Below are 19,050 nucleotides of genomic sequence, written 5' to 3' on the forward strand. Positions count from 1 at the left end.
ATGCAGTTTCTGTGGCTGTGATCAGTTCTACTAGCGGGATTTTTCTCTGTGTCACAGCAACCCTTTTGCAAGGATGTTTTTCTTTGCTTGGATGAGTTGTCTGTCAGACAAATCTTTTACCCACTTGTCCACATCCTCGGTGCGGCATCCTTCTCTCGTCTGGACGCTTAGAATTTCCGTATTTTGCTGGTGTTTCCAACGCACAACAAGTGGGTCAAACTTCCTTTGTTGCCTGGTCTTAGACTTTCATGCTGTGCTAGACGAGCCTTCTTAGTGAAGTCAAACACCTTTTGAAGAGTATTCTCATCTGGAAACATTGTAAGTCTCTGTCAGATCCGCGCCTCTTTTGATTTTAGCACATCAATGGTAAAAAAAAATGTTGTCTCACCCGTTCATTGAGCAACTGACTCTGTGCCTTCTGCAGGAAGGCACCACTGAAGATCTTGTCAGTGATGCTAGTTTCAGTCATTGTACAAAAGAATTGTTTATAAGGTTGGGGAAACCTGCATTCAACTGAGACTGCAGAAGTCATTTGGATGAGTGACGAAATGTTTCTCTCACTGAAAACTGAAAACCAGATGAACAGAATCAACTTTTGGGGATCTTTTTCTAATATTTTAATTCGTTTGGTGATCTGAAACATTTAAGTGTGACAATCATACAAAAAAAGTAAGAAATCAGGAAGGGGGCAAACACTTTTTCACACCACTGTATATCCCACATTTTTAAACATAATTATGAATTCACCCAAAAACCTTTCTAATGAAATCATGAACCCCTTCTCATTGATGTAAGAGTACCACTATTTGTAGCATACTGCTAAACACAAGATGCCCTGAGAGATAGCCACTGAGAGCTCACAGATGTCAAAGCTGAGCTCCAAGGCAAACACAAATTGGATCTATAATTACTAGAGATATCTGAATTTCATCAAAACTCCAACTGTTTACCACCAAATGCTGAGACATCACGTACTATATTCACTTTCCATATAACACATGTCTTCATTCTGTTAAGGCCTTGGGGTCTACACTGCATGCACTATGTGTGCTAAGCGGTTTGTCTGTGGATGCTGTTTTAAGAATTTTTTGGTGAACAACAAGCAAGATGTAAAATTAATAAAATTGCCTTCCATTTCTCAAATGATGATGCTTCATCTATCCCGTCTATAAGAATGAATAATTATATTTAATTTATAAGTTTTTACAAACAGTGTTGTTTTTGTAGTGAATTGGAAACAGTTCAATAGTTGTCAGCGGTTCAATCTTGGGCTTATTCTGTCACCAGACTGCACCGATGCATCAATCCATGTGGGTGACTGTGTCTATTAGAGAGAAAGCCTTGTATGTATGCAGCAGGTGCTGTATGAATGTCAGTGTGAAGGATAGGGGAATAGGGCTTGTTGCATGCATCAAACATCACAGTTGTTTTAAAGTCTCAAAAGAAATTCCTTAATTATTTTAAAAATCTATGCCACTTTTTTAAAAGGTAAGACAGAATTTTAATTATAAGTATATGTAAATGATATGTAGATGTAAATGATTAAGATTTTACCCACCATATCCTATATACAATACAACAGTCAACAGTTATTTCCCAGACTCTGTTTTGTTTTGACAGAGTCAAAATAAGGTATGTTGTGCTTTCTTGGCCATTGCTTGATCTCTTGGCTCCGTTCACATGGGTGTTTATGTATTTGTCGGTAAGCTACGGGGCTGCTGATCCTACTGGGTAACAGTGTCTTGCTTTAGAGAAAAGAAAATGAAAATGGTGACACACGGTTTTAAATAGGCCTTAATTTACTGACAATTTGTTTCTTATCTCAACCACACATTTACTGATGAGAAATGTCATGGTGTCTGCTGGTATTGCTGCCAAGCTAAGCTCTAATGGTGCTGCTGTTTATGATACCCAAGCTCACTGTTTTTTCAGTAACACATGTAAATGTTTGATGCTGTTGCAGGATTAAATTTCTACTAGTCTTGTCAGCACTTGTTTTTGATATTTATCTAGTCTGCCCTCATGGCTTAGCTCTTGTTGATAAATCTTTAATACATTTGGTGTAATTGGCTTCAAGTATTTTAGTTTATCAGATTTTCTCTACAGATTTAAAATCTTATTTTGAAAGGATAATTAACTCTGTTCACTTAGTAAATGATTAAAAGATGTGTCTGTTGTTCATGCATTATACAATTCGACCTAAACCACGGTCCCGTTAAAGTTGTGAGGATTAGCTAATCACACTTCATGAACATGTGACCGTTATTACTGTCTCTATGCCAAAACTGAAGTTATAAACAAGTTTAAAAAATAATTGAGTCTGCATATGTTTGCTGGGAAATTGGAGTTCTGGGAGTTTTACCTACCTTAGAGCCTGCATTGTGTGCTGTTCTCCTACTAGCCAGATTAAATAAAATACTGTTCAACCTACACATCGAATCTAACATTCTTACCAACACACATTGTCTGCTGAAGCTAGCTAAATATGTTGACAGTTGCTTTTAGAAACTGTTGGGTTGTTTGGCTGTGTTTTGTTTTTTGAGTCGTTACCCATTTTCATTGTAAAGAACCTTCAATTCACTGAATCTGAATGAACAGCCTCGTACACATAAGAATTCATCCTGCTACTTCTTTATGCAGTCACATTATCAAGAATACTACTGGTCCAGTTCCACTAGCAGACACACATGCTTATACTGTCTCCACTATGTTTGCCAGATGATGGAATATATTTCAGCTCATAAGGTGTTCCTTCTCTTCTGAAAACATTCTCATTCCTATCATTCTGGTACAAGTTTATCTTGTTTTGATCTGTCCAAAGAGTTTTCAAAGATTGAAAAGTCCTGGAAAACAAAAACAATGTTTTCTGGGGTTGCAGAAAATTTCTGAAAAAGCCTGGCTTCCTATTCTTTAGTGTAACCAGTGGTCTGCATTTTGCCATCGCATCCACATTGCAGACTTTTATAATAATATACCTACTTCCTCTGGAGTGTTCTTAGTTATAAACAAGACTTGGAAACAATACATTTTAGCATTCCATGTTTCTGGAGTCCTTTTGATGTTGTTAAGCTAGCCAGTGCATTCCCTGTTTTAAGAATGCACCAGATTATCGATTTGCCCACACCTAAACCTGGTCATTTCAGTTCATTGTCAAGATACTTTTGAGCCTTTGAAAATGAGGGCCTATGTATAAAAATGGCTGTAATTCCTTCAACTTAACTGCAGTGGTGTGCTGAGGTAAAATATAAAAAAAATTATATTTCTTAGCACAAATTTTATGGACCTAATTGTAGGATTCTGCCCAAGGAATAAAACCAACACGTGGTCTTTAGCTATAGATATATACACATCTAGTTGAATACAATTAATATGAATTCCATCTACCCATCCATCGTTTATTTTTTTGATAAATTATGTTTTAAAATTAATAATAATATATTACTGTTATTTATCTTACAGTTATGGAGTAACCAATAGAAAAATGCAAGCTTTTTAACGTGAGGCAGTTGTTGCATACTGATGCGTGAAGGGAGCAGAACCCACGGGGGTTACTACACTGACAGACAGTTGCTTTCATATATTCCAGAGATGAGAGAGCCACATCATGTTCATATGACATTGGGAATGCACAACTCTGCGAGCAGTGTTGGATATACATCTTCCACAAGCAGCCAAAACTTGCCCGTAATGCCTTTAGCCATTTTAGCTGGGTTTGTCAGGTCAGATTCAGTCATCTCAGAATGTCATTTTTTTTCCTGAAAAATTCTCAAGCTAGAAAGCCTTTCATGTTACTGTGACAGCCAGCAGCTGTGAGTCATCATGTCCTTTGCTTCAGGATAACCGCATAACGAAAATTTTTTTAATATGACGAATAGGAAATGTTATATATCTTATAGTCTAACATATTTTTGTTTTATTTTATAAAACAAGTCTGTCTTCATTTGCACATCAAATAAGGTTGCACAACAAATATAATGAGCAAAACAGTTTACACAGCATGTAAGATGTAGTGGTACAATTTACTGAGCAGAAGGCAAATTGAAGCCATAAGCAAATATTTAATTATTTTTGTGCAGACTGTGTGCATATGCTCATCCGGGGCACGGAACTTTGAAAACAAAGGTTATACCTGCTTTTGGCAGTAATATGTCACCACTTTGTACTGTTGTGAAAAGTACCATGAATCAATATTGATATGATAAATCTTGCAGGAACCTTGGCTTGTACTGAAGACACACAAGTGGGCCGTTGTAAATAGGGGTGCAGTGGTGACAGACACTGTATCAGCCATTATATGCAATATTTTCTACGTACTGTGTCGACCTATAAGTGCTTTTGAGAGCTCTTTGTATGCCAGATTGTATGACCTACCGTAACAGAGGCACCCCTGTCTTGTTGTTTCGAAAATCTTCAATAATGACTGTTCACAGTGCAGCAAAAATAAAGCCCAAAGTACACAATTATTGCGACATTATTCAGTAATATAAGCTGCTTTGCTTACCTTATTCAAGTGCAAATTTGAGATTTGGCAAGTACAGCATCGGCTATGCTTACCGTAAAAGCACTTGATTGTTTGTACTTTCAGGCATTTTACTTTTCGGGCTCTGTGAATAAATTGATAGCTGCTGCTTTGATGTTACTAGCTGTTCTGCTTTGTCGTAAATGTTCTTAGGGACTCTCTTCATCGCCGTGACAGGTGTTATGTTATAGTTATGAGTGTGTCATGTTGGTAATTTCCATACTTCTGTAAATAATTTGTTGAGAGTGTTTATATTATTGTGGCATATACTATGTGCATCTATCCTTGCCAGTATGGTGGTGTTAACTCATTTTCATCTTATCACTGCATGAAGTTTATTTAGAATATTATTATATTATATCATTCACACACAGCGATTCTCTTGCACCAAAGATTTAATATAGACTATGAAATGAAAATAGAACATGCTTGAGTTGAGCATTTACAGAAAGCTATTGTCTTTTTTTTTTTATTCTATGTATGATGAACCGAGGCACACTGCATGATGACATTGTAGTGACCCATCAGTCGCAAATTATTCTGGCCTAAAGCATACCCTGCTGTATTGTCCTTTTGATTACAGCTGACAAAATGAATGCCCTGTATTGAATAAAATTTCAAACTAGTCGTTGAGATCATAGGCAAATCAAGAATGTTTTTAAAAGGTTAAAGAGAACCAAAGTTTCACAGTGTGACTCTAAAACCTACATTCATTTTTATATGCAGTGTATGGGTACACCCCGTTCTGTTGGAATCAGTTAATTTTCCTCAGTCAAGTCTCGTTCATCCTTCTGTTGAAAATCAAACACAGCCCATAGCAACTCAAGGGAATGGATGGATCCCAAACTGCAGGATTAATGTTAGATATCTTGTGCTTACCTGGCTGCAGCCAGATGGTGAACTCATCATTGGCTTCATTAGAAAGACAGACTTTTGTAGTCATATTCTGATGGAGCTTCTGATGACCATTGAGGTGTAATTAACTAAGGGCATTGCTTGGGTAAATGATATTCTCCCCCTGTAAGCCAGACCCTGCATATTTGTTAAGAAAGTTTGAAGTGCTGCCATTATTCTCAAACAGGCTTTTGATCATCTGGTTGGCTAGAGACTTTCGAAGGGCTTTAAAATAGCCCTTCGAAAGTCTCTAGCCAACCAGATGATCAAAAGCAAATTGAAAGTTGGGACACTGTGTGAAATGTAAATTAAAATAAAAATACAATGACTTGCAAATCTCATAAACCCCTATATCAATTCTTTAACTGATACAATTCATGAAAAATCTGAAGAAAAAAAATCATTTTTAATTTGATTGCAGCAACACATCTCAAAAAAGTTGGGACGGGCAATAAAAGGCTGGGAAAGTAAGTGGAACTAAAGAGGAAGTAGTTAGTAGTAAATAGTTAGGTTCATTTGCAACAGGTCAATAAAGGTTCACTGTGCCACAAATGCAGGTGAAAGTGCTATCATACAAAGGAGCATTATGTGAGCATGATAGAGAAATGTTGCTGTCGTCCATGGCCTAAGCGCCTTAAAAATGGACTGAGGAAAAGTTAAATGTTGTTGTCACACAAATTAAAATTTGAAATTCTTTTTGTAAAACATGGATGGACACTATGTCCTTCGGACTACCCTCCTGAGACCGAGCCTATTCATTTATGTCTGCTGTAATGGACATTTCTTTTTGGTCTATATCTTTTGAATTATTTGAGTTTCCCCACTAAGTCCTGATGTGCTAAATAGTCCCCTATTTAACACATCACGACTGTGGCCTTTCCAATGATATTTCATGTGTTTGGGTGACCTTGTTTGGCTCCAAAAAGAAATCACAAAAAAAGTTAATCTGAAAGATACTTTTTTCCTGAGTTCTCAGGAAGTTATTGGTAAGTGGGCCCAACCAGCTTGTTATCAATGCTGGGTTCAAAAGCCAGTTTGGGGTGATGGTTTGGGGAGCTCATACCCAGAACATCCGGACAAGCACCATCAATGCTGTACACATCTTTTTTTAGAAGACCTTGCGAGACAATGCCAGACATCATACTGCATCTTTTTTTCCCCAAGTGGTACATTTTGTTTGAACTATTGGTATGTTAAAATGTTCTATTGAATCTATAAGATATGTAGACCATTGCATTATGTTTTTGTTTTTTTAATTTTACACAATATTTACACACCTTTTCAGAAATGGGGTTATAAAAAAGGTTAGCTGTACCAATTAAATAACCTAACAACTGTTAGTATCCAGCGACAACCAGGCAAAGGCTGTGAAGTGACGGTGCTAAGCACTGCACTTCCAGGTGTTTCTTTTACTTTAGCTTCACAGGGTGTTGCTGTCACATTGTCACACCTCCAGTGTGTTTCTTTGAGCTTCCTAAAGCCATTTTGCACTAATAAACATTTCAAAACTGTGAGGAATATGCCCAGTAGTGAGATAAATTATTTTCTTGCACTGTTATTTGATGTAGTATTTTTGTGACTAATGGGTGAAAGTGGAAGAAGAAAAGTTCACATAGAAGGAAATTACAATATTTATGGGAAATACTGCAGAAAGGTCATGTTTTTCAGAAGCCAGCCACTACCCTCACACATCCTGGAATCATCCATGGCATTTCAGCTGTGTACACAACAACGGAGCATGGGAATTATGTAGCAAGTTTTATGTGTTATAAGCAATGGAAATGCAGCAGTGAACAAGAAGCTCATGGTAGAACCGCTGTCATGTCCAAAGCAAGTTATAGAGAAAAGATAATAATAAATAATGAATTGTTTTCTTTTTGTAGTTCCTTTGTTAGTTAATGGAATGAAACCTCAAAACCACTGACCAACCTCTTTTTAAAAATTTGTATGCCACGACCGCCAGACAAAACAGGGATGGGTCTTTGTTCTGACATCAGCTGGCCAGACCACAAATCCTGAAAGAATGGCCATTGCTCCCACATGGGATCTCTGAGACTGGTGCTTATGCACATCTGTTTTGGTTACTGTCTGCAAATTATTTGTCAAATTTCCCATATACATACACATATTCTCATATTACGTGAATTTTTAGACATATTCCTAGTTTTGTAAATATGCAGAAGTTATAGATAAGGTTAAACACCACAGTCAGTGTGAACTTGTCCTTTTTAGCTCAATGTATGGCTTCAGAAGTGTTTACAGTTGGACTCTTTTATTTGAAACAGAATTTCTTCACATACACTAGTGATATAAATTGCAAAAGACAAGGGCGGATGCTGAGGCTCTTGTATGTGGAAAAAGATATTTGACCACATCTATTATTATGGTGCAAGGTTAAGTACTTGCAAAATGTCTCTGCTAATGTATTCCTGTCTTGGTGAGCTAGGTTCTTGTAATAGATTACAAAATAAATGAGAAAAGGAGATTATTTCAAAGCATGATTGGCAATCAATTTGTGTAATTACAGAAAGTCACAGCGTTGCCCTGCAGTAGAGCCAACACAGCAGTGGGTCCAAAGGGGATGTTAGACAGACTGTAAATCTTGTAAAGGCTTTGGTTCATGAAAGTGTTTGATAGTAAGAAAACTAATTGGAAGACAGTTATGAGAGAGAGAGAGAGAGAGAGAGAGAGAGAGAGAGAGAGGGTGAGGATAATAAGAACCAACTCAATGGTCAATGACCAACTGTTGAAATTAAGTGCAGCTACGGTCAGGTCTCTGTCGGCCATGTGCTTTTGTGATGCTCGCAACATAAAACAACTACAGTGGTTTAAACAATGCTTAAACAATGCTCTTCTATTGTGGCTACTATACATGGCTATACAGTATAGCGTGTTGAAAGAGTACATTCACAGAATTCCTGTGACTCAGTATAAATTTGGAATTCAGTTTATTAATCTATCTATTAATTTATTAAAGTGTTATAAGTCTGTCTGGTGTAAAACCAGTATAAACAGCATAGTGTCAATGTTAGGGGATCAACATCAGCCACCATAGCTTGTGAAAGTACTGACATCTTGTTGAATTCAGTTGTGTAAATCCACGAAGAGCAGCAGGTCTGCAGATCACATAAGAAAACCTACTGAAGCTCACTTGCTGAATCCCCCGGTATCTCCTGACTCATTTTACTGTTTAGGTGTTGAGTTAATGTAGACAACAGAAACTAGTTATTTATTTAAATAGCACAAGGTTCTGTTGCCTTTGCACAAAAATAGTTAGTAGAATCATACTTCAAAGAGTAACTTTTTACTTTCTTTGAGTACATTTAACAGCCTGTACTTTTCTCCTTTAACTTGAGTAAAAAACTTGCTTCAGCACTGCAACTATTACTGCAATATTTTTTAACCAGGTATCTACTTAAGTACAAGAAGTCTGTACTTTTGCCACCTCTGGTTCTGTTCTTTTCCTATCCCAGCTTCATCTTCTGTCATCTTAAATCAGTTTGTTTGTATTTTCATTCAGCAGTGTTGTATTTCTCTTCTGAAAAATCCCAAATTGACGTCTTCAAAAGCAAGGCTCTATTATACTGTATTTTGGCACATTTTAAGTTATCATCTCATGAGTGTATTTTAGAGGTCATCATCACCCCAGAATAGATCCTACTGTGTTTCTCAGTGGTGCCATTGTTTTTTAGCTCATCCATGGGCCTACTGACAATAATTGCAGAGTCTATTTGAAGTTGGAGGCACACAGTGACACTATGAAAGAGATTTATAGAATAGATTGCTCAGCATCAAGGCTTCGTGTTCCATTTTCTCTCTGTTTACAATAAAATGCCATCCCTGCAGAAGGGCCTGCTGGTGCTTCAAGTCCTTTTGTGTTGGTCTTTTATCTATCTGATTGTGTATAGGTGTGTTGTCTTTTTATGTGCACTTGCGCATCACTGGGTAAACTTCTAGAGTACAGTAGGTATGTGTGTATTTGTTTTTTGGGCAGGAGCCATGTACAAATTAGCATCTAGCGAAGCCATGGAGTTTTATTTCCATGTCTTGCAAGTAGATTGTTTTTTCCTCTGTAAATATGGGACTTTATATTCACTGCTAAATATTTTTACTTATTCTGATGCAATTCAAGTGGGAAAAAGGCATAAATGAAAGAATGATTCAAAATGACAAGGAAAAACTTGCTGCATTGGCATTAATGGGGATTTATCAGCACAAGAATATACAGTCAAAAGAAATTAAACCTTTTTCAATTCCAAGGTTTTACGTATGGTGATATGATAATCGGGGGGGGAAAGAGCCCTTCTGAGCCTTAAGAGCTTCTAAAACACCTCAGGTATAAAATAACACACAACAGTTTCCATCTTTTCTTTACTTATTTACCAAAAGAAAAACAATCTAAGTGCACCCTATGATGCAGTAGCTTTTAGAAGAACCTTTAGCAGCAATAGCATGTAGTCATTTTCTGTGATTTTGTCAATTTCTCACATTTTGGCCCATTCTTCTTTATACCTTTCTTTCAGTTCATTGAGGCTTGTGGGCTTTCATTTTTGCATAGCTCAAGGTTCCACAACAGCATTTCTATGAAGTTGAGGTCTGGACTTTGACTGAGCTACTGCAAGACCTTGATTAATTTGTTTTTCAGTCATTCTGTTGTGGATTTGGTGGTATGCTTGGGATCATTGTCCTGTTACATAACCCAGCCAAGACTTAGCTGTCATACAGATAAGCTCTCATTTGACTGTAGAATAGAATACTTTGGTATAAGAGGAGATCATGGTTGGGTCAATGAACGCAACGTGCTCAGGTTCTGTGGCTGCAAAACATGACCAAATGTCACGCCTTCACCACTGTGCTTGACGGCTAGTATGGGGTGTTTTATGTTGCGATGCTGTGTGCATAATGGCTAAAGACATTATTCCAGAAGTCTTGTGGTTTGTTCTGATGCAACTTTGCAAAGCTAAGCCTTGTTCTTTTTAGAGAAAAGAGGATTTCTCATGACAACACTCACAAACAAGCCCTACTTTTTCAGTCTTTTTATAATTGTACTGTCATGGACATTTAATGCTGACTGAGGCCTCTACAGTCTGAGATGTAGCGCTTTGGTTTTTTGCGGTTCCTCTCAACATTTCACAGTCTGACCTTTCGGTGAATTTGAGATTCCTGGAAAGATTGTGGCATTGTGTTATGGCACATCTGAATGCCCCAGGGCAGCAAATTGCCACAATCTCTGCTTTTATGGCACATAGCCTGACTTGAAGTGGACTTGGTGGGACATCCACTCCTAGGAAGTCTGGCAGCTGTCTTGAATGTTTTCTACTTGTGAGTTGTCTTTGCCACTGTGGGAGGATGGAGAAATTGTTTAAATGTCCTTACAACAGTTCTCAAATTGATGGGCAGCAGCAAATGCTTCTTTAAGATTATTGCTGATGTCTTTCCTCCTCGGCACGGTGTTAACACACACCTGAATGCTTCAGACCAGCAAAGTGCTAAATGTCCGCTTATATAGACGTGTTTGCGTGGGCTGATTGTCAAGTAATCAAGTGCATTTGATTAACAACATCTGACTACTTCTTACCTTCTTCCAATGGAAGCAGTAAGGGTGTACATCGTTTTTCAGACATTGCATTTTAGTTTTTGTTTAATAAGTAATGACACTGCGTAATATGACATATGTTGCTCTTCATTTAAGGTTGCTTTTACCAAATTTTAAGACCTTGTCTGATCAACCAACTTCTGTTATTTGTTTTTAATATTTAAAGCCATATAACTGAAAGAAGGTACAATATATAATCTTTGTACCATGACTGTGCAGTGGTACATTTGCCATCTCAAGAATCATTTGGCTTAAAAAAGCATTACAAGTCTAGTTAATATTCATTTTGAATGAATATACTATATGTTTAAATCTAAAGCTGTGTATTTTATTCGAATGTTTTAATTAAACTCATTCAGAATTACCCAAACAGAAACTTGTCAGTGAGATAACACTTTATATTCAGTAACCTTGTTTAGATACAGAGCACACAGCCTCTCTGAGCATATGCTTATTCACGCGGACTTCCCGCTCACCATCTCCAGACAAATTAATTCCTTGGAGTTGCCTTCAGCTGCAGGTCTGGCCAGAGCACAGCTGTTACAACCAACTGCAGCATTTTAAAAACTCTCTCAGCATTTTTAGTCATTCAGTTTGGCAAACTATCCGGGACGCCTAGATTCACTGTAGATGATAAAGTACCTAATCATCCTTTACCCTCATTAATGAAACACCGAGGAGAATGCAGTTTTTCAAATTTACGCAGAACTATACATTTCTGTCACTGCAGGCAAAATCTATACTAATGATCATATCATTGTTCTTCTCTCCCCTGCCCCAACTTCTGGCTTGTCATGCACTGCTAATATGGACATCCACGCAGGCTCAGGTCAGTGCTATTCATTCTGTACGTATACTCTGCTTTAGCTAATGAAGACAGAATGCATGCCGGATCTGTCCAAGTCACATATACTTCTGACCTTTCTAGCCCTTCGGCCGAGAGAAAGAACAATAGTTTGATTGGTGCGAGTGCAACACGAACAGAAGTAATTTATCCGAAGTGCATTTAGAGGATACATCATCTGCTTTTTAACTGGAGAAATTCACACTGCCAAGATGTCAGGGCTTCATTATATCGTGAACAGTTTTTTAAAGTGTTCTAAAAAGAAATTGAGTCAGATGATATTATTGTATTGTTAATCTTTAAAAAAAATGATTTTAGGAGTCTTTTAAAAGGAATAAAAGAGCCGCCTGTTTGTCTTTCGTCTGTAATGAAGTGTGTGTGACAAAAGTTGTACTCGAAAGGTGGAGTGGTTTGCATTGGAACCACATATCAGGAGTGATTGGTTTGAATCCCACGGTCGTCTGGGGCCTGTGTGTGTGGAGTTTACATGTTCTTTCTGTTCCTCTGTGGGTTTCCTATTGGTACTATAGCATCTTCCCACAGTCCAAAGACATACATGTAAAGTTATTGACTGACTCTAAATTAGCCATTGGTGTGAAATCATGTGGGGGGGGAATTACAGAACAGAGTGCTGTATGAATGTATATGAATGAGCGATACGCTCTAAAAAGGCGAGGCTGTTCCTATTCTTTGTTGCGCTGCACCTGCTTTAAACTGCAATTTACTCCCTGTGTGAACCTGAACTGAGACGCTCCAGCCCGGGTTGAAAAGTTTGGGATCAGTGATGAATAAATAGTGTAGCAATTGAGGAAAATGGCTTAAAAATCACTCTTTGGGTGATAAAAATTAGCCCTTCAGCTGGTGCTGTGTTTCTGCAGTAGTAGCGGAGCATGTGTGAGAAGAACAGTTGCCAGTTTACCAAGCTAGGGGCATCTGCAGGGACAGATGGGAGATGATGACGTGTGTAATAGGCATCTGTGTGGCCCACAGGGGAGGGAATACTCGAGAATCATTCCCTGTCTCTATCTCAGCGCACACACACTCGTGAGCGCACACACCACGGTGACACCCATTACAGCTTGTCATAGCTTTCTCCACAAATTGTCCTCAAGAGTGCACCTTTAACTGTGGCAGACAGTTACATAGATTGAGAGTAAACATGTGTTTACAGGAGCATTGTGCTGGCTGCTCCCTTGGTTCAACAGACATGCCAGATTCAGTGGCTGAGTGGAGAAAAGTGAATAGCCTCAAAAGCGAGCCAATTACATCATCAGCTGAAGGGCCCGTTGCCATGCTCATTGTCGTTTTACGCACCCCATGCTGTTCTCTCCATTTCACGCGCAGGTTTATTTTAGTGTGGAAAAAAGACTTTTCATCTATAGCTGTATATAAAACGTCTTTCAGCACCTCTCTGTAGTACAGCCTTCATTTTCTCTAGCTACTCTGACTGTCCTCACAATTTGTATTATTTTGTCAACTTTTAATTATGTTTAAGCCTCATTTATGCTCTAAAATATAAAGAACATCGACTGGCATAAAACTCAGGCGCAGACTTCAAAACATCTCAAGAATACACAAGTGCTTGATGGTAAAAATAAACAAAACATGAAGGTAAATGCTACCACATGTAAGAAATTAAGCCTGAAAGCTCAAAGCGGTGTGTTTTTCTATCTTTACCAAAGGAAAACCCAGGTGAGATACTGTTTCTGCTACAGAGACACCTCATTAGGTGTGAAAACTAAAAGTGTTCCTACATTTTTGCTATAATTGTAACAACCAACTCTTCCTTTTGTAGCATGCTTGTGTGTGGAGGGCAGGTGGGGTCACTGTGTGTATGAGTTAATTTGTATGCATGTCTAGTTTTTCAGGTCACATGCTTAGTTGCTTTCCTTCTATTGTTTATTATACGTGTCCTTTTCCTCCTGTGTATGTGTGTGTATGTACATACAGGTGTATGAGGCTCTGCCATGCTACAGTGAATGCAGCCAATACGAGTGGAGGGCCGAGCCATGGTCCATTTGTACCATCAACACTGTGGACGACCTGCCTGCCTGTGGGGAGGGAGTCCAAAGCCGCAAGATCAGGTCAGTGAGTAGGTTAGGTTTAGAAGACTGCTTGCCTAGCGTTGCAACAATGGAAAGAGAAGACTGCCAACGATCCTAAATCTGGCACTCTCACTGGCCCCAGCACTCGCAATGCCAAGGGAAAATAAACAGTCAAAAACAATCCACAGCTTCCTAATGAGTGTCGATAGATTTTTGTGCACTGCCTTTTAGTGCTACTTTAAAAAGCCACAGAGAAAAAGAGTGAAGTATTGACATTGCTGTTGGATTAAGCATCGTCAGAGAGAATAGACACTGATTTGGGCAATTGTGTTATTGTGTCCAAAGAAACTGATCTGGACTTGTTCAGTGTGAGTAACAGAAACTAATTTGCGCTAATCAACCACTCAAAAAGAAGAGTTTTTACAATACCTTATGTACATTCTCTTCTTCTGAGAATAGTCAGCAAAATTTTGTTTGTACTTTGTATGTAAGTGTTCTAAATTCCCTTACCTATAATTATTGAATGTTTAAGGTTTGTACATTTATCATATTAGATAAATGTACAATAATGATGTAAAAATATCAGTACTTACTGTAAAATGAATGACCAGGGTAACAGGAATGATCTATTACATGATTAACTGTTACTCCTTTAAAGAATGAAAAAAGACTACTAATAATAGATAATGATGAGCTATTAGAGTTCATTATTGAATAAATTACTTAAAAGTTAGATTATCACTACTTCTATGCGAGTAAAACTAGGTAACAGTCACTGGTTCATCAGTTATCATGAATTCACCCACTTCTGAGAGATACAAATAATGACCTCACACTAGTAAAGACTTGTTTAAGCAGGAGATCCGACTGAAGCCAACCATCCAGCTGGGAATCTTTTCTCTCTGCTGCAGGACAACAATTCCATATCATCTTGACAAACAATATGTTACTCTTCCTGAAATGTAATTAAGCCGTTTTAACGAGGAAAAATCTGTAGTTATATTTCGAGTGAAAACAAACTACCTTGAGAATTTTACCTGACCCAAAAACATATAAACATGTAATCTAGTGTGAGTCATAAACTCAGAAATGGGTTTTAAAACTAAAAAAAAAGTTGTGCTTCTGGGGCCCTAGAGACTTATTACACAGCTGCATCTGCTGCGCTCATAGGTGTGTAAAGAAAGGAACAACGGGGAATGGGAAAGACAGCACTGTGGAGGATAGTCTGTGTGATCAAGAGGAAATGCCACTGAGAGCCCAGGTCTGCTATCTGGCATGCCCCAATGACTGTGTCATGGCGCCCTGGGGACCTTGGAGCAACTGCCCTGTGGTAAGAAACAGAATTTAGTGGCCGTTTCTGCTGTTATTTGACAAATTGTCAGGGAGTAAGTTGCTTGATTTGTTGTTTTCATCTCAACTGTATCCATAACAACAAATATATATATATATATATATATATATATATATAATAAGCTGCAGGTAAAAATGGACAAATACCCAGCTGATCAAACAACGTATTTCATTATTGCCTTTTATTATTTCTAAAAAGTAAGGGCAAAAAACATGTATGTGCATTAAGTTCTGCATTTAACTATCAACTATCTGCTGTTAACAGGCTCACAAATGCTTAGATGAGCTTTATGGCCTTCCATAAAATTATTTGTGTCATTAGAAACCAGGTGTTTTTGTAACATGTCACATTACATGTGTTTATCTAACTTCAGTATAGCTTAATATATATAAATATATATTCATATTCACAGTGAAGCACTGTTCTGTACTTGTTCTGTAATATTTTCTGCATAGTTTAAGGTAAAGTGGATAAATTGAACTTTATTAATACGCCTCTGTTCTATAATGAAGGTTAGCCCTCAGGCTGCAACTACGTAACATATGTCCCCGAGTGTTTGTAGCCACAGGCTATTGGTCATATGGCCTCTTAGCTGTGTTATAGGTTTCCTGTCAAACGCAACAGTTCATTGGACTGGAACATTAGAGTCAGAAGAGGTGAAACGAGCTAATTAGTCTGAGTCTACTCTACACATTGATTCATTCAGTGTTTCAGTCTACAGTATTTAGTAGCACTTTAGCATTAAAGGACTGCAGTAATGCTGTAGGTGAAATAATAATGCAAAACACATCAAACTGAGAGCTAATTAAACAGTCCTGTTTTTACAGCTAGGAAAGCTCTGCACATGATGTAGGTGTTTGTTTTTGCATCTGTTGTTTAATCAAATACTGACTCAACTGAAATTTAGCCACTTGAAAGAATATTTCTGGTACGTAATACATAAATATGCTGATGCAGAGAAAAAATAGGATAAAATAAAAATGTTAACATACAGTAAGCTTAACATTTTATCTACACAATTGATCTAAATCATTTTAAATCAAATATGTGAGCCTTACATTATCCTGTCCTACATAAAAGTAGTAATAAAGTAAAGAATTGATGAAGCAAGTCTACTCATACACACCGGGGTATGCAGCTGATTTACAGTCTCTGCTGTCAACCTTAAACTGCCACTGCGCTGCAGTTTGGTCAAATATTTTTGTGCTTCTTGAAGTTAATCTCTAAAATTCAACAACTTGAGATGATGATGGAAATAACGCTTGACACTGATTCTGCATCCTCATGCTGTGAAAGGAAAACCTCCTCTGTAAGTGATAATGTTAGATCAAACAGAGATATTTTATGTAAAGTATGCCCATCCACTGTAATTAGCAGAAGCTTTGTACCCTTAGGTTATTTCTGCTCTCTCAGCTGGAATGAAGGTATTGTGCTGCATGTACAGGTATGTGACGAGATGTGTGGGGTACAAAGGCAGCATAGTGATAAACGATAGCATACTAGGTAATAACAGTTTGATGCTTCCCTTCTCTCAGCCTTGTTTTAGTTTAAGTTAGATTAAACGAATACTTTTATGGAACTGTAACTCAAAGTTTATTTTAAAAAGACATAAATTGCAGAGCAGTGGAAATAAGCCCAGATTGGTTTTACTATTATGACCAAGTTGCTACATCATTTTCTCTGCATGGTTTTTAGTAGATTTTGATTACACTTCTTTGAAGGTTTTTAAGGCTCTTTTGAAACTAGGGTTTTATTTCAGCATTACTGGCCAAAGTGGAAATTTTGCTTCTCCAAGGCAATGTTTTGTGCGTCATAAATTATTGGGGGTAAAAAAACAGGGAAACACCTGCCATGAAGCTCCTGGCACACAGTTTCTGTGCTGATGTTAATGCCAGAGCAGGTGTGCTAGTGACTTGTAAGCACTATATGCCTCATTATTGAACCCTACTCTCACATAGATGTGATCATGGAATATCTACTCTAGAAGGGAAGAAATTTCACAGACTATCGAGTGGTTGCTGGTCCTAGTTGGGCTGTGCTTTAGCTTATTTCACTTATTTTCCCACACTGTCATCTGTACGGTTCAAAAAGAATGGTCCAAAAGAAGAGAAAATAACTAGTGAGCAGCAGTTCACAGGGCCAAAATAATTCATAACTCTTAAAGAAGAGCATCTCTGAACATACACCATGTTGAAACTTGACGTACAGTGGCTACAGCAACAGAAGACCACACTGAGTGCCCAGTAAAATGAGTCTAAAATTTGCACAGGCTCATCACATTTAGATAGTAACGTCTGATCTGATGATTCTTGATTTCTGCTGTTATGGTCAGAATTTCGCTTAAACGACATAAAAGCGGGGCCCCAACCTGCTTCCTGTTTAGTTTAGGCTCAGTTTAGGCTCATAGTGGTGGTGTAATGGCATGGGGGATATTTTCTGGGCAAACTGACAGATTTACATCAACATTATGATGCAATCAAGTCAATATAGATCAGACTGTCTGAGGAATGTTTCCAGGATCTTGTTGTGCCATTGAGACTTAAGGCAAAAAGAGGTTCAACTTGGTACTAGTAAGGTGCACCTAATGAAGTGGACAGTCAGTGTATTTTATAGTAAATGAGTTGCTGTAATAAGAAGGAGAAATCTTAATCTCTGAGTCTCTGTATGAAGCATACAAATGTAAGCACGTGGCTTTGTGATCGTGAGCCTGAACACATTAAAGCTACAATGACTGCAGCTGATTCATGAGATTCACACACCACCACCTTCTCATTAGGAGGTTGCAGTGACTGACGTGTGTGTTGTGGTGCATCAGGCGCAGAGATACAAATGCATCTCAATGCAAAGACCTTTATTAGAAGAATATTTGAACCAAAGACCAAGCTGACAGTTCACATTTAATCCTCTGTTAATGGATTTCGCTTCCTCTGTATTGTGACTCCAATGATTTGCCAACGCTCCTTATTTAGTAAATGTTGTACTCTTGCAGTTTTTTCAATAATTGTCTTCATTTGCCTTCAACTGTGTGGTGTAGAGGTTGATTATTTAACAGTGTGGTATAAAAGTCGATGAGTTCTCCTAGCTTACTGACTTTGCAAGATTATTTAGATGCCCAGTCTCTATATGTATTATTTATAACAGGGTGAAGGGAGCAGCTGCCATATAGCAAATGTGTTTCATGTGTCAATTACTGCTGACGAGTGTTGCTGTTCAGTCGAGTTGGATGTTGGGTAAGAAAAACATTTATATTTATACTGAAAAAAAAACAGAGAAAACAGAGAATGATACAGAAATCAGGATTTGATATCAAATTTTTTACCTGTATTAGCATCTGCATCAGTTTTTTAGAGGTTTTCATTATCTGTAAACCACAACACAAATGAAGGGTTATTTAAGTAAATTTCCGGGTATTTTGTTTTGTTTTGTTTTCCATTTGCAAAATAGTTTCTATTATTTATAAGACTGATGTTTTCACAGCAATTAACCATAATCATGTCAATAGAAATGATCTATTGAAGAGGAACAATTGCAGCTTTCATTCTCATAAACCTTTTATTAGGTAGCTTATGCCCAAGGTTAACACATTGTGCTGAAAATCAGGCCGCTAAACGCTCTGTGCTGTGTAATTTGATAACACTCATGTCAAGAGAAAACGAGGGTTTCACCTTGAGCTGGCTCATTCAGGTTGCTTTTCTTTCATTAAATGTGTTTATCATAGCATGTTATGAACAAAAATATGTTCTTTTTATGAGAATAAATTATTGGATTATTTGCTACTGATTATAATAATAATAAAAAAAA

The 19,050-nt window shown here is 37.7% G+C and overlaps 1 protein-coding gene across 1 annotated transcript in view; it reads left to right on the plus strand.

Annotated features, from left to right (window-relative positions):
- thsd7ba (thrombospondin, type I, domain containing 7Ba) overlaps positions 1 to 19,050 on the plus strand; it is a 191,172-nt gene that overhangs the window by 153,929 nt on the left and 18,193 nt on the right. The window contains exons 17-18 of the mRNA XM_086266240.1: positions 13,804 to 13,937; positions 15,069 to 15,228. Of these exons, the coding sequence (XP_086122366.1) occupies positions 13,804 to 13,937; positions 15,069 to 15,228 (294 nt within the window). The remainder of the gene's footprint in view (positions 1 to 13,803; positions 13,938 to 15,068; positions 15,229 to 19,050) is intronic.

The sequence above is a fragment of the Aulonocara sp. 'chitande type north' Nkhata Bay genome, linkage group LG16, assembly GCF_057382095.1.
Source record: "Aulonocara sp. 'chitande type north' Nkhata Bay isolate Kocher_YH1m ecotype deep benthic linkage group LG16, A_spYH_male_GT1.1, whole genome shotgun sequence".
Classification (NCBI taxonomy): Eukaryota; Metazoa; Chordata; class Actinopteri; order Cichliformes; family Cichlidae; genus Aulonocara; species Aulonocara sp. 'chitande type north' Nkhata Bay.